General features: G+C 44.2%; 1 protein-coding gene across 3 annotated transcripts in view; it reads right to left on the minus strand.

The window, feature by feature from the left end:
• The window catches only part of ADAMTSL1 (ADAMTS like 1), a 483,577-nt gene that overhangs the window by 69,199 nt on the left and 397,077 nt on the right, over window positions 1-17,301 (minus strand). For all 3 annotated transcript variants that reach the window (XM_075316452.1, XM_075316459.1, XM_075316466.1), the window contains exons 22-23: window positions 2,500-2,679; window positions 1,048-1,182 (exon numbers count right to left, since the gene is read on the minus strand). In XM_075316452.1, coding sequence (XP_075172567.1) covers window positions 1,048-1,182; window positions 2,500-2,679 — 315 coding nt within the window. The remainder of the gene's footprint in view (window positions 1-1,047; window positions 1,183-2,499; window positions 2,680-17,301) is intronic.

Consider the following 17,301-nt stretch of genomic DNA (forward strand, 5'->3'; position numbering starts at 1 on the left):
AAGTCAATAAAGTACACATGAAAAAACTTTTCAAATCATATTCTTTTAACTGTGTGATTCTATGATGCCACTAAATTTTGTCATATTGTTTACTATTTAAGATTAATGTTAGCGTCTAACATTTATAGATATTATTAAGGGTACTTTATACATTTTCCATGTTACTTTTTATTATTTGCCACCACAACAATCCTAAAATAAATATAGCAACAGACGTTTAGCTCAATAGTCTCAATTTAGTGGGACTATGCCTGTGTTTCACTTTCTAAAGGGAAAACCTTGAGCCCATGCTGATCAGATCAAAGACCAAAGAAAATGTTCTCCCAGCATTGTACTAAATTCGGATGCACACAGATATAATACTAGTATACTTCACTATTGTTATCTGTATATGAAATCATATTACACATATGTCAAACAGGTATTAGGCTCCCTATGCTACATAGAGGTCATAAAAGGTTTAAAATTACCACCTTCCACTGCCAATAGTTCTTTAGCTACAATCAACAATCAACACATCTTACAGATGATTGAGGTGTTTAACTAAAGCCGTTAAGTGATAAAGTATATATTACTACCATTTATAGTTGAGAAAAATGATTTTCGCTGCCCTGGTTCAACATCTGGTTTGGCCCTCCGTAGCAACTAGGGCACCTATAATGCTTGCTAGGCTCTTGACGTCCTCACATTGTGGCATGATGCATGTCATGAAGTTGCATGAGACCTAGTAGGTAGGCCTTACTTCATTGGGCCAAAAAAACATAAGGTATGCCATGCTGAGGATGCCCTTAGAAAAAGTGAAGACTACCCTGGTCCAGCTGCCACAGAAGACCAGACTGAATGCCGAACTGAGGAAGCACTACCCTTTTTTCTCAACTCTACTACCAACATGGGAGAACATAAAAGATTACCAGAGAAGGCAGCTTTGAAAAATATAAGATCATTTTCTTTTATAATGAAAGTATAATTATCAGAAATGTATGTTTCAATAAACTTTGGTATATACAAAAACTGATTTGATCTACTGTACAAAAGCTATTAACTTACCTATTAATGCTGATCCACCAATGTTCACCAAGAGATTGTTACCGGTCAAAGATGTCATCACGAATGGTGTTTCTGGAGCAATTTCAGCAAACAGCATTTCTAATCTCTCAATTCCAAAAGTATCCAGAGGAGGGTCTGAACAAATGACCAGATTATTTATAAAGTGACATTAGTAGAAGAAACATTAAATGTCAAGATTATATTTATAACTATTAATTATAGGCAAACTTTTCTAAATGAATAGCATTAAAATGATGTCCCCATCTTGTAAAATGAAGGCAAATCAATAAGATATATGATCCCTTAATGATCAGTGAGGCCAGACATCGGAGGCTCCAACTGTTTCTGAAAATAAAGGGAGAGAGTGCTGATTTAGTCCCGCGCACCCTTCACTGTTCTTCATTACCCAGCTGTGCCGTGGTCATTCAATGTGCAGGGTATTACAGCACGACTTGATTCAAGGGAATAGGGCTGGCTGCAGGTTGGAAGCACCTCTGTGCTGGAGAAACTCTAAAGAAGATGCTGGCCTAATCATTGATGGTCAAAGTGTTAGAACCCTGAGGGATAATTCTATATCTTAGCAATATGCCATCATTTTATAAACTGGGAATAACTCTGTAAAGCAGCAATTTATGACTGCACTTTCACAGAAAACCTCCTCAAAAGACACAGAGCACTTTCTTTGCCTGGTGACAGAAAGGTTAAATCTTCAGAGGACATAGGCCTGCTTTACCATAAGAACTATTAATCTGTGGAACACCAAGAGTTGGTCACATTAGGAACCGATGATGGGCTTAAAAAAAGGTTTAGATGCTTTATCAGATGTAAATAACTTAAGTATTTTTGTGCATGATAAGTCCATTGGATGGACAATTGAGATCAAGAGGGACAGATTAGCTCTTTTAGGGCAGACTTCATGCATTATAGTTCCATGTATACCACAACCCCTTTATTATTTCTCATTCCTTGGATGCCCTTGTTGGACATATGTCTGTTTTCACCCTTATTAAAGGTTTAAATATGTTCACTTTCAGAGCAGATCTATACATTTGTTGTTTTTTGTTATAAAATCAGTTCCTTTTATAAAATATCAATGTGGCACAGAATCTAGTGTAAAGCTAGTTAATGGTGGTTATATTCGTTGCCGACACAGTCATACCCATTTTGGTTCATATTAGAGACTACAGTTAACTAAACTAGCCATACATGTCCAATGACACCAAGCAAGTGTGTGTTCTATATAGGAATATCCTGAGAACATCCTTTTACAAAAAGATCATATGTGAACTGGCAGCTAAACTTTAACATTGACTACTCCTTTCAAAGATCATGCATCATCCGCCAGGTAAAATGATTTGTTTTTAGATTGTTCTCATCAAACATTGCTTTTGATTGGATCAGCCTTAGACCAATATACATGGACTGTCTCATCCCACCATGATATGCATTTACCTATAATCTGGAGATGTGTTGATTCAGAAACCTCCCCATGTTTATTGACTGCTTTGCAAGTATATTGTCCCTGGTCGGAATAGGTTATATTTCCAATGATCAGAGAAGTGTCACTGTGGCGGGGCACATGATGCAGACGACTTTTATTTCGGTACCATGTAACATCGGCTTCAGGAAGTCCTGCAAGAAGCACAAATTCAGCATTAAGCAATACTTTCTTATGAGGTTTTCAGTAATATTTGCTGGTAGATCTCTGTGCTGCAATACATTTCAGCTGAATATGTATTCGAGGATGCTCATTCAGCTGAAAATGGTGCTGGTGGTGGCTGATACATTAAAAATGAGCTATAGCCATATAAATCAAACACAAAAACCACCATGTGCAATAATAAATATAGAAAGAAAGGTAGGAAAATGCATGCCCCATATGGCCCTATTTCTTCCCCTACCTAACCGCAGAGGTTGGCACTCTACTCCTACACATATGGCGCCCCCACTTACAGACGCTAGCCCATAGGGCCCTAGTAAGCTCTGCAAATAAGAAAAAGGATAGGAGAGAAAACACACATAGTGCAAAAACACAACAATGCGCCTATTTAACATCAATCAAATTTGAATCATAATACCCCTACCAACTTTTTGGGATAGTATGAACAAGGCACTGGGGTCAATACTGACAACCACTCTACAAATAAGAAATGGTAAGAAACCAACCAAGGCACTAAGGCCCTACAAACCACTCTATATAAAGGAGTGGTCAAAAACCACCGGATGTGTTTAGCCTCGAGATCAGAGCTTTCTCAGGAGTGGACTAGAAAGACATACCTATTTCAGCATAGCCGAAAAATTATATAAAGTGCTTATTATATAAAGAGCTAGTGTCTAAGGTGCATGTAGAGAAAATTATAGCCCCAACACAAATTGATAAATCAATATTGCCAACCTTGCCACTATGCACCCAAGGTCACACACAGCCAAACATAAGTGTAGATATCCAAATAACTACACCAACTGCCATGGTTAGTAGTGAGATCGTAATATACATAATGTAACACTAGGAAAAAATGTCCAAATAAATAATAATAATAGGCCGGCTGATATTGTGACAAATAATAGTTATGACACTTCGCTCATAATGATAAGGTAGTAGTTGTCCATAGGATAAACATAGTGCTACATGGTCTCTCTCTATGGAGGTCCCATTAGTAGATGTTCCTGGTGCACAGAAGTGTAACTGAATAAAGATAGACATATATATATATATATATATATATATATATATATATATATATAAAACCAAAAAAGTCCTGGCCAGCAGGTGTATCATGATGTGATGAAATTACCTCTGATCCAAAGGTCCTCACTTGCATAGTGTGGTCCGCCCTTCCTACAAATGCGCAGCAGAATGAGCCCAGTATACTGCTATCGGAGCGTTGAACTGACGCCAGACTGGAGCGCATGCCAGGCATAAATGCCGTGGTCATGTGACCGGAAATCAGCTGGTCACAAGGACGGAGGTTCAATTATGTTAGAAGTCTGGCGCCGTAATCAGAGAACCTGGGCATGTGCACAGGCTGCGTTCCAGTGTGGAGCACACCTTCAGTCACAGCTGGTTACAGGGACGGAAGTTCAATTGTGTAGGAAGTCAGTGTCCAGCCAGACCAGACATGCGCACCAGTTAAACCCAGACCTCAGATAGAGCATTAATTTTTTATTTAAGTTATACTTTGTACTCTTAATTCCATCTTGAACTGTCGTTTGTTGCTGGTGTTGGCTGGCCTGCTTCCTCCCTAGGCCTGGTTATCATTATGTCTCTAGTCTCTAATGCCCCCAGTGTGCAGCCTCAGCAACCACATGTAGCCCAGAAAGCTCTGGACATGTGTTTGAAACCCCTAACTTAGAAGAACTGCATTCACTTTGCATTTTGTTAATTTATAAAAATAAACAATTACCACTTCTACTTTTCAAGCATTCTTACTTTGCCACATTTTTGCTGTGCCAATATACAACCTGCACCCCAATTTCTGTTGATTGATGCATAGATAAGTCACATAACCTTGTTTCCTTCTTGAAAGTATGATTTTTTTAGCTGCAATTCTTCCATGAAGATTACTTCTAGCCAAACATCTCCAAACAGTAAATTGGTGTAGCTGTTGTTCCACAGGATGCTGCCAGTTCTTAGCTGATGGCAATATTGGACATTTTCCGATTTCAAAGTTAAGCAAACATGATGTGTCTTTCATCTACTGCACGAAATTTCCTTGGCCAACACTGCATCTATGGTCCTCAACACTGCCCATTTCTTAGTGCTTTTTAAGAACAGCATGAACAGCACATCTTGAAACCCCAGACTGCTTTGAATTCTTTGCCTAGGTGAGAGAGAGACCTTACTGATGCAATAGAACTACCCTGTGCCTTTTTCCTGTGCTTATTCTTGTCATAGTGTATGACTTGTGACATGAAACTCTCTTCTTCAACTTCACCTATGTAGAAGAGAGTGTCTATTCCTCATTCAGTTTAGTTTACACCGCTGTTTCTGTTTCGATCAATGGCTGTTTTTCAACCAACATATAAAAATGATGATCATTATCACTTGTTTCATATAATTGGTTTCTCAATTACCTGACATTAAAGGGAACCTGTCAGGTCCAAAATGCACTCAGAATTACGAGCAGTTCTGGGTGCATATTGCTAATCCCTACCTAACTGTCCCTGTACACACTAGCATAGATAGAGATCTTTAGAAAAATTATTTCTAAAGATCTTTTACCATATGCTAATGAGTGAGATGACTAGTCCCCTGGGCGTTAGTTCCCCTTGCAAGTCTGCTCCATTAGCATGTTAGTACGCCCCTGTGGGTGTGCTAACCTGGTAATGAATACGCAGCGTCAGAGGATGGTCTCACTCTCCTCTCTGCCGCCATCGCGTCCGATACTGTATTTCGGCTCAGTACGCATGACCCCGGAGTTTGAGTTCATGCGCACTACTTCAGTTTGAAGCCAGGATGCAGACACCCGGCTTCATAGTGCGCATGGCCCAAACTCTGGGGTCATATGCAAACAACCAAAATCCTCCGTCGGATGCGATGGCAGCGGAGAGGTGAGTGAGATCATCCTGTGATGCTGTGCATTCATTAGCATGTTAGCATGCCCACAGGGATGTACTAACATGCTAATGGAGCCAACTGGCAAGGGGAACTTACGCCCAGGGGACTAGCATTCGGTAAAAGGTCTTTAGAAATACTTTTTCTAAAGATCTCTTTTTCTAAGCTAGTGAATACGGGGACAGTTGGGCAGGGATTAGCAAAATGCACCCAGAACTGCTTGTGGTTCTGGGTGCATATGTCGCGGGCGGGGAGGAGGGTGTCAGCACACTACGCTCACCCCTTCTGCTCGGGTCCGGCGGCTGCTGCTCAGTGGTGGCTCGAGCGGTGGGCCGGATCCCGGGGGTTTCTCGAGCGGCACTCCTCGCCCGTGAGTGAAAGGGGGTTTGTTGGGTGTGGGAAGTATTTATTGTCCGTGACGCCACCCACGGTTGTGGTGATTTCACCACCGCTGCTCTATAGGCCCAGGGACGATGGTGTGTAGCAGCGAGATGTTGCGTTGCCCCTCCGTGGGTAGGGGTTGGTGATCCCGGGGCCCGGTGATGGTGAGGGAGGTGCAGGGCCTGGTAGGCGCAGGGACGCGGGGGCAGCGCTGTGCCTTGCGGCACTGTGGTACTCACTCAGCCTGAGACGTTGACACAGTTTTTACGGTAAACCAAACGGCTGGATAGACGGTCCCACGGACGGCTGCACTTGCTCTCCCAGTAGGTGACGGTGATGTCCCTCTTCCTTGCACCTTTTTGTACTTGTTGGTTGCGATGGGTCCCCACCGGTAACCCGCTCCCCGGCTTCAAGCTGGACCGGAGGAGCTCTACTCTTTGCCCGCAGGCGCTGGCCCTAAGAAACTGGTGCCTTGGCGGTGGCGGTGTCTCTTCTACTCTGGTTGGGCTGTTGCCTTCAATCGGGACTTGGTTGTTGGGGGATCTACGTCCCCGTCACTGACGGATTTGGCAAATTATGGCGACTCCTAGCCTTGCCGGGGTCCGAGAGGCCCCTGCCCTGGTGCTGACTGTCCTTCGGAGCACTGCTCCAGACCGCCGGGCACACAGCCTCCGGGGTCCTTCCAGGAACTTCCAAACGGTCCCCCTCCAGACAGTCACCGCCGTTGCTGACCTTGCTGACCTGTCCTGCACACAGCTGGACGACTTCAGGCTTTCTCTCTTTCCTGTCACCTCACTTGCTTTCCTCCTTTACCACTTTTCTACTTTCTCTACTTGTTTACTCCTCCACTTAACTCCTCACTCAAGCTCCCCCTGAGCTGAACTTTACTCATGCCCTGCCTGGGCTAATCTGCCTGGTTTTCCCGCCTCCAGAGCTGTGAACTCCTCGGTGGGCGGAGCCAACCGCCTGGCCCACCCCCTGGTGTGTATCATCAGCTTCTGGAGGAAGGCAACAAGGATTTTTGGTTAGCTGTGGTGTTCCTAGCTGGGATGTAGGGTGTGGTGGTGTGTGACCTGTGTCCCCTGGCTTGCACAGGGCGACACACATATTGCACCTGACAGGTTCCCTTTAATCCTAAAAATCACGGACTTTGAGCAAGTGTACCTAGAAAAAAAATTATGCTGTTTTGAAGATAAATGATGGTCACACCAAATATTGGTTTGAACTCTTCCCATCACAAGATGCTACTATTCAACAGTTTACTTCTATGATAGTCTGATCATTTGTGAGATGGTTGCAGTTCCATCTGTGTTAAAATGTTATGTATTTCTGTTTCAGTAAATTGTTTTGCTGATCTTGTATCCTTCAGCTTTTTTGTGGAAAGTGTAAACAAATGATTTTCTTCCTCGGGTCTTGAGACATTTTTCTTCCATGTGGTGCCATTGCTGACAGCATGAAATGTTTTTTTTCTTTAAGTAACGTTCTTTTAAAGCCAACTGATTGCTGGACATCTGTTTAATTAATAATTAGACTTACCTGGGTTGAATTCGTTTTAATTAGAATATTGTGGTGTAAACTTTTAATTTGCCCTTAAAGGCCGCTTTGCACGCTACAATTTATCTGACGATATGTCGCTGGGGTCACGGAATTCGTGACGCACATCCGGCCTCGTTAGCAACGTTGTTGCGTGTGACACCTATGAGAGACCGCTAACTAACCAAAAAGCGGCACAAATCGTTGATTGTTGACACGTCGTTCATATCGTTGCTCATTTTGGACGCATATTGTTCGTCGTTCCTGAAGCAGCACACATCGCTATGTGTGACACCCCGGGAACGACGAACAACAGCGTTCCTGCGTCCTCCGACAAAGAGGTGGGAGTGACGTTCATGTGGCTGCTCTCCGCCCCTCCGCTTCTATTGGTGTCCTGCTGTGTATCGTCGCTAGCGTTTTTCCGTGATGCACGTACGACAGGGGCGGGTGCAATCGCTAGCGACATCGCTAGCGATGTTGCAGCGTGTAAAGCGGCCTTAAGACTTTCATTGAGGTGCGCTCATTTTTGCAACAGTCTTGAGTGAATTTGTTTGGAAAATTACTATTTTTGGGGGTGTGGAAGATAACTAATCTTGCTTGCAATCAATGACCCACATTTGTGAGTATTTTATAGCATGGTATCCCTAGAACACGTTGATTCAAAAAGATTTTTTGAGAAATCTGTGGGGGTGTACATAAAAGCAGTAGCCCTCCCCTTCACAAAAAAACTAAAACAAAATAATAATATAACAATGCACCCAGGTTGGCCTTTTTACAAGATAATCGTTAAAGAGAAATAGACTGCTGATCACCTGATGAATGAGACAATGATCTTTTGTGTATCATAAAAGATCCTTGCTCTCGGTATCATCCTGGGTAAACTGTAAACTACTGAGAACAATGGCAGTCAATATGCACTTAGTAAAAAAATAAAAAAAATGAGATGGAGTATGAGTTGGTATACATGTAGCTTGTAAGCTCATGTTCACACTGGCCATAAGACATAAAAAAACAAAGAAGAAAGTACACATCGTTTGCTTTTGTCCGCTTGTGTAAATGGCGCTCAAACAACTGTTGATCAGCAATCAGTACCAATCAGCGGTTGTAATGTTCCTTCAGTCGGTCTCTGGAAATTGATCCTTAGGCGGGCTTTGCACACTACGACATCGCAGGTGCGATGTCGGTGGGGTCAAATTGAAAGTGACGCACATCCGGCGTCGCAGTCGATATCGTAGTGTGTAAATCCTTTTTGATACGATTAACGAGCGCAAAAGCGTCGTTATCGTATCATCGGTGTAGGGTCCGACATTTCCATAATGCCAGTGCAGCGACAGGTACGGTGTTGTTTCTCGGTCCTGCGGCAGCACACATCGCTGTGTATGAAGCCGCAGGAGCGAGGAACATCTCCTAACTGCGTCTGGGCTGCAATGCGGAAGGAAGAAGGTGGGCGGGATGTTTACTGCTATTGGCCGCCTGCCGTGTGACGTCGCTGTGACGCCGCATGACCCGCCCCCTTAGGAAGGAGGCGGATCGCCGGCCAGAGCGACGTCGCAGGGCAGGTAAGTGCATGTGAAGCTGCTGTAGCGATACTGTTCGCTACGGCAGCTATCACAAGATATCGCAGCTGCGACGGGGGCGGGGACTATTGCGCTCGACATCGCAGCATCGGCTTGCTATGTCGCAGCGTGCAAAGTACCCCTTAGGCCACTTTGAACCTGTTATTGTAGTTATTTATAACTACAGTTATAAAATTAGGTACAGAAATATTTGATAAAATTACTGAACAGAAGCAGCATTCCAGAAAGTCAAGAAATTTAATCTCATAATAATAATAATAATAATAATAATAATAATAATCTTTATTTCTATAGCGCCAACATATTCCGCAGCACTTTACAATTCAGGAGGAACATATACATATCATATACATAAACATATACAAACAAGTAACAATTATAGAGGATACAATATTTAAAAAGAAAAATGGCAACCCTGCTCGTGAGAGCTTATAATCTACAATGAGATGGGGGGAGGGGCAAGGTACAAGTGTTTATTTAAAATGACAATCCAGCCAGCTCATGGGGGATAGATGATGGCTTCCTGGACCAGTTGGCCAGAGCCTTGAGATGCATTTGGGTGCCATGGAGTTTGACGTGGGGTTATGTTCTGAGAAGTTGTAGAGGGATTAGGTGAAATTAGTTTGGCTAGGGAGTGTGATAGGCCACCCTAAAAAGATGCGTTTTTAGGGAGCGTCTGAAGCTGAGTAAGTTGTGATTTGTCCTAACTTCTTGGGGTAGAGCGTTCCAGAGGTTTGGTGCAGCTCGAAAGAAGTCTTGGATTCGGGAGTGGGAGGTTCAAATTAGTGTGGATGTTAGTCGAAAGTCATTTGCAGAGCGTAGAGAACAGGTGGGATGATAGACAGAGAGGAGGGTGGAGATGTACGAGGGTGCTGCACTGTGGAGAGCTTTGTGGGTGAGAACAAGCAGTTTGAATTGGATCCTGTGATATATGGGCAGCCAGTAAAATGACTGGCACAGAGCAGAGGCATCCGAGTAGCGGTTGGCCAGGTAGGTGACCCTGGCTGCTGCATTAAGGATGGACTGTAGAGGGGAGAGTCTAGTTAGGGGGAGACCAATTAATAGAGAGTTACAGTAGTCAAGGCGATAGTGGATCAGGTCCACGGTGAGGGTTTTTGTCGTTTCCATTGTGAGAAAGGGGTGGATTCTAGTGATGTTCTTGAGGTGCAAGCGGCAGGTGCGTGCAAGAGATTGTATATAGGAGGTGAAGGAGAGATCAGTGTCAAGTATAACCCCCAGGCAGCGGGCTTGCGGCCTAGGACTTATCGTTGTGCCACACACAGAGAGGGAGATGCCAGGTTTAGGAAGGTTGGGAGATGGAGGGAAAAGCAGAAGTTCAGTTTTGGAAAGGTTAAGTTTCAGATAGAGAGCAGACATGGTGTTGCAAACTGCAGTCAGGCAGTCACTTGTGTTCTGTAGTACAGCGGGGGTGAGCTCAGGGGATGAGGTGTATAGCTGTGTGTCATCAGCATAAAGATGGTACTGAAAGCCAAATCTACTGATGGTCTGTCCAATTGGGGCAGTGTAGAGGGAGAACAGAAGAGGGCCAAGGACTGAACCTTGAGGGACCCCAACAGTGAGAGGGAGAGGAGAAGATGTGGAGCCAGCAAATGATACACTGAACGAGCGGCCAGAAAGATAGGAAGAGAACCAGGAAAGAACAGTGTCCTTTAGGCCAATAGAATGGAGCATAGAGAGAAGGAGATGGTGGTCAACAGTGTCGAAGGCTGCAGAAAGGTCAAGAAGAATAAGCAGAGAGTGGTCACCATTACGTTTTGCTGTCAATAGGTCATTGGTCACTTTGACAAGGGCAGTTTCTGTTGAGTGTAAAGGGCGGAAGCCAGACTGTAATGGATCTAGAAGAGAGTGAGAGGAGAGGTAGCGGGTGAGACGAGAGTAGACCAGGCGCTCCAAGAGTTTAGAGATGAAGGAGAGATTGGAGACTGGGCTGTAGTTGCTTGTGCAGGACGGATCAAGGGAAGGTTTTTTTTAATAATGGAGTAATAATAGAGTGTTTGAGGGAGGAAGGGAAGATACCAGAAGAGAGAAAGAGATTGAAGATTTTAGTTAGGTGAGTGGTGACAACCGGAGAGAGTGTCTGGAGTAGGCGTGAGGGGAAGGGATCAGTAGAGCAAGTGGTAGGACGAGAAGAAGAGAGGAGCCTGGAGACTTCCTCCTCTGTGACTGGGTCAAATGTGGAAAGTGAGCTGGATGGGATGTGGCAAGGGATGGGATTCACAAAGCTTGGTGACTGGGAGCTGATCTCTTGGCGGATGTTTTCTATTTTCTCTGTGAAATACGAGGCCAGGTCATCAGCATGAAGGTCTGTGATAGGGGTCTGTGCTTTGGGACTGAGGAGGGAGTGAAAGGTGTCAAAGAGCTTTTTTGGATTGTTGGCTAGTGAGGAGATAAGGGTGGTGAAGTAGGTCTGTTTGGCGAGGTGAAGGGAAGAGTTGTAGGTCCTTAATATGAACTTGTAGTGGATGAAGTTTTCTGGTGTGCGGGATTTCCTCCATAGGCGCTCGGTACTCCTAGAGCATCGCTGGAGAAATCGAGTTTGTGATGTGAGCCAAGGTTGTTTTACTCGGTGTTTGGAGGTTCTGAGGGTGAGGGGTGCTACTTGGTCCAGGGTGCTTCTGAGTGTGTCATTGTAGTGCTTTACAGCCAGATTAGGGCATGAAAGTGAGGAGATAGGGGATAGTGATAAGTGTAGAGAGTCTGTAAGTGTTTGAGAGTTAATGGCCTGTAGGTTTCTGAATGTGTGATAGGTGGGAGTGTGCTGGGGCGGACGAGGGTTTGTGAGCTTGAAGGAAAGGATATTGTGGTCAGAGAGGGGAAGAGGTGAGTTGTCAAAGTGAGAGATTGAACATAAAAAGTAAGCCCAATGTAGAATATACAGCAGACTGGTAAAACTGATTTAGGTAATAAAACTGACTATTGTGCATTATATGATTGGATTTATCTTTTTCTGCAGGTATTAGAACAGAATAAAATAAAGAAACATGCTATCAAATCAATCAGGTTATACAAATCTCCACCACTAGGTGGCAAAAGAAGATTTGTATTTTAGATACGGTAATATATACAAGTATGTTCCTTATGAGTTTTCACCATTTTCATAGCAGATATGATACCTTAATGAGATATGAAAAGAAAGCAGAATAATAACAATTTAAGGCTACTTAAATGCTGACTTGGCTGATTTTGATAGTGAGGGTTCTAGTGTCGCGTAACACAAATTTAAATCTTGTTTCTGATGACAATATTCCAATTCTGGTCAAGTTTCTCAATAGTAAAAATGAAGTCGGTAAATGTAGGTTTCAAATTTCAGAAAAAAATGTATAAATCATTTATATCTGGCATTAGAAAGGCTCAGTGTTGTCAAATTGATAACACATTTGTAGATGTCATTGTGTACTGTAAATATGGATTCAGCTTCTCCTTCCACTCACAGCAATGATTTCAGAAACATGGCCAGATAGCAAATAATAATGAGAAAGATTGCAATGATATGGTATAAGAGATAACCCAAGTGCCTTGTATAATTTTATGGATTGTACTTTACTGTTATCTCCTGGGGCTGTAAAACTGTGCATCCATCATTATTACTACAGTAGTCTTCTGCCACAGCTGGCAACAGTCAGCCCATTCCAGTCTTCTTCTGGAATCAGGAGACCAATGTCATACTGCACAGCTCATCCTTCATATCCAAAGTTATTGTCTTCTAAGGTCTAAAGGGCACATCCAGCATGGGTAACATCTTTAAGCATTTTGGGGGGGTTTAGCTGCTGATCCAATCTCTGACCTATATATAATGAATATGGTATACAATGGCTATAGTATATCATAACAAGGGTATGCATTGACTACATGGTGTAAAATCACTATAATATACAATGACTATGGTATAAAATGGCGATGATATACAATGACTATGGTATAAAATGACTATGGTATACAATGGCTATAATATCTAATGACTATGGTACACAATGGCTATAATATCTAATGACTACGATGTACAATCACTATGGCATAAAATGGATATTATGTACAGTGGCTATAGCATATGATGACTTTGGTATACAGTGACTATTGTATATAATGAATATGGTGTACAATGATTATGGTATACAATGACTATGGTAGATAATGAATATGGTGTACAATGATTCTGGTATACAATGGCTATAGTATATAATGACTATGGCATACAATGCCTATGGTATATAACGTCTTGCCGTTTTTGCCGGTCTCGCCTAAATGCTGTCAGTGCTGGGGGTGGTGCATGCACAGTAAAGTCTTCATGACATCGCTCAACCCAGTGTATTGGTCTGCACATGCGCCACACCAGCACTGATGGCACTAACTAGAGATCAAAGTCAGAGGTTGGCAGGTCACTGAAAGAAAAGAGACCTGTCAGTCAGACACAGGAGGCAATGAGTGGGCGGAGTATATGGAGAAAGGGCAGGAGAGCTGCAAGTGCAATGTCCGCATCCGAAAGCACTTGCACCTCATTTGCATATGAGTTCAATGCTGGATTTCTCAGAAACTGCTAAAGGATTTGTACAATGAAGGTATGTGTTTAATCAACATGAAAACGCCTGTACAAAGAGTACAAGACGTTTGTTTGTCACAACAGGTTCCCTTTATAACTTATCAGTATTACCTTTTCTTTCTTCTTTTCTTTTAAGCTATTTTCAGAAGTATGTTTAAAGGGAGCCTGCCAGCTCCACTTACTGTCCCTCACCACTAATATAGGAGCATGGATGAAGATTTGTATATTGTGATAGGGTTTTTCTCTGCACTTTGCATATGCAAATGAAGCAGTACTAGTGCGACGCCCTGGCCAAAACCAGGTAGTCACAAATAGGCAAACTCGATATAGTAGAAAAAAGGGGTTTTCAGCTCACCAGTTTGTTGTGAATTAGGCTGGATGAAAGCTCCTGGACGGTGCTCAGTAGAACAAGGGAGGCTGTAGACAATCAAAGTGAGGAGGTACTCCGGCACAAAACGTCCATGCAGACAGAAATTGTTGAAGATTAAAAAAACATCTTTAATTCCTATTAGATAAAATACATATTGAGGATAAAATTTCCTATGATTGACGCGTTTCAGACGCTGGGTCTTTAGTCATAATCAAGTTGATTATAACTAAAGACCCAGCGTCTGAAACGCGTCAATCATAGGAAATTTTATCCTCACTATGTATTGTATCTATTAGGAATTAAAGATGTTTATTTAATCTTCAACCATTTCTGTCTGCATGGAGGTTTTGTGCCGGAGTACCTCTTCACTTTGATAGTCACAAATAGGCCCCTGCATAACACCTTCCCTCACTAGGAAACACACAGCCAACCTTTAAACCCTAGTCACCCCCCTTAGGGAAAGATAGACACACTAGTGGGCGTGACCAGGCGGTTGGGACACGCCCACCCAAGGGTTTAGAGAGCCCGGGGCGGGAAAAGGAGTGAGAAAGTGTTAGAGTTGAGTGTGGAGAGGAGGTCAGGCCGGTTAATTAACCAATTGAGGCCAGGACCAGAGGTCCTGTCCCACCCAAAGTCCCTCATAGAAGACAACAGCCCTCCGATTAGGGATAAGAGGTCACCGCCAAAGCCCATAGATCCCACAAGCCAGCATCTAGCATCTGCGGGCACGGCTCCTTAGGCCACATCCAGCCGGGAGCGGACTCCTACGTTTCAAACTGGGAAGTCTTTTCTACTTAAACAGTGCAGGAAAAGGATAGAGACCACCAGCCAGGTGGGTGATCCCGAACACAAACGGCCGCGGCACCGGCACCTTGGTTTACCAGAGACTTGTGTGTGTTACTAACAGTGAGTACACCAACACCCCCTGCGGTCGTTATTAACCCCCGACACCAGAGCCATAGGGTCCCGGGGCCACCATCTCTGCCCACGGAGGGGTTAACAACTTGCTGCACAACATCTCCCCCGGGTGCCCCGTAACAGCAGAGGTGGTGACCCACCTCACCACACACCGTGGGTGGTGTCACGAACCTATTACGGACCCGTACATCTAGGTCCCCCCATTTTATTCGCCGTGACCGCGAGACCTCCGGGTCCGGAGACCCTCGAGCCACCACCCCTGAAGGTCCAGATCCGAGCAACGGTGGCTGCTGGCATGGGGGCGGCACACTAGTTTTGTGAGGCGTCTCTTCCTCAGGACAAATATTAACTCGGATTTTCTAATTACGTCTCCCTGGCCACAATTGACAGCCTGCATTAAATCCCCATGAGATTTCCAGCAATCCTACCATTAGAGGGATTGAATGCAGGCTGTCAATCACAGCCAGGGAGGCGCGACTAGAGGGTCCTTATCAGGACTAGTCAAGAGGAAGACTAGTCCTGCCCCCTTTAGCTGGAGAAGCACCTGATGTATGAAATCAGAAAGTCATTTGAAATTAGCAGAATTGTCTGACATAATGCAATGTAATCTGTAGATTCTGTCACTGCTTTCTTTTCTCAAGCAGAAAGTGTGACACTTAGAAGTATGAAGTAATGAGGCTTTATCCCGAGCTGGGAAATGTTAATGAAGATATCCAGCAGTTCACTCTCTGGGAAATATCACATGGAGATGCCCCAGACAGACTTCTGTTCCTGCTCTGTTCAGTTTGATTTGTGCATAAGCAGTCTGTAGAAAAGCTGATATACCATTTCCTGCACCTATTTGTACAGTTAACATCGCACACGTGGACGAGCTTAAATACCTGGATAAAGCATGCAGAAGACAACAGAAGACAAAATGAGACAAGAGATGTAAAAACTATGGCCCAGATTTCAGAATATTTACTGACTCAGATAAAAAATAATAAAAATTGCATAATAGAAAGAAATAATAATGAAATATTGAAACCTCATGTGCAGTATCTTGCTTTATATCACATGGCAAATCGAGTGATTTGGTTATCTTGCTACAGTTACATATATTTAGCGGCCATTGTAACTACACACTGACTCATTTGCAGAGGTGGCCTTCTTGCCACTGTATTTCCCTTTGATCTTGCAGCTCTGACCATGGGGTCAGGATCATGTGCCAAGTCCTGCTCTCCTAAAGGATCAGAACATGCTCAATGCCTCTGACAAAGTGCCCTGGCTTTATAAAAGATCAATTCTAAAGTGTTCTTTGATTCAGCGATTAGATCCATTTGGTTCCTGAAGTCTGGAGATGTGTGTGCTGTCCTTGTTTCATGGTACGATAACCAGGCTTGTATTCATGACCGCTACAGTCTTGACCCTGCTTCTCTACCACTTATGACTGGATGCCACCTACCTCATTTCATGCACTTATTATGATTTCCATCTTGGAACGGCAACTTGGCGCTTCAGTCTACCATACACCATCCATATCTAACAATGACTACTTCAGGAGTAAAGGGTACTTTACACGCTGCGTTATCGGTACCAATATCGCTAGCGAGCGTACCCGGACCCGTTGGTTGTGCGACATGGGCAAATCGCTGCCCGTGGCGCACAACATCGCTTACACCTGTCACACTACTTACCTGCCTAGCAACGTCGCTGTGACCGGCAAACCGCCTCCTTTCTAAGGGGGCGGTTCGTTCGGCGTCATAGCGACGTCACTAAGTGGCCGCCCAATAGCAGAGGAGGGGCGGAGATGAGCGGGCCAAACATCCCGCCCACCTCCTTCCTTCCTCATTGCCGGCGGGACGCAGGTACGGTGAGTTTCCTTGTTCCTGCGATGTCACACATAGCAATGTGTGCTGCCGCAGGAACGACAAACAACCTCGCTACTCACCTGTCAAAGATTTTTGGTGTTGAAGCGACCTCTCCAATACCAATGATTTTTACCTCTTTTGCGATAGTTTTAGGTTGCTCAGAGGTGTTACATGCTGCAAAGTCGCTAACGACGCCAGATGTGCATCACAAACACCATGACCCTGACGATATAAATTTAGCGATGTCGCAGCGTGTAAAGCAACCTTAAAGGTGCTTTATGCGCTGCGACATCGCTAGCGATAGCTAGAGATGTCGAGCGCGATAGCACCCGCCCCCGTCGTTCATGCGACATTTGGTGCGCGCTGCCGTAGCGAACATTATCGCTACGGCAGCGTCACACGCACATACCTTGTCAGCGACGTCGCTGTGACCGCCGAACAATCCCTCCCTCAAGGAGGAGGTGCGTTCGACATCATAGTGACGTCACTGCGGCGTCACTAAGCGGCCAGCC

The sequence above is a fragment of the Anomaloglossus baeobatrachus genome, chromosome 1 (genome assembly GCF_048569485.1).
Source record: "Anomaloglossus baeobatrachus isolate aAnoBae1 chromosome 1, aAnoBae1.hap1, whole genome shotgun sequence".
Taxonomy (NCBI): domain Eukaryota; kingdom Metazoa; phylum Chordata; class Amphibia; order Anura; family Aromobatidae; genus Anomaloglossus; species Anomaloglossus baeobatrachus.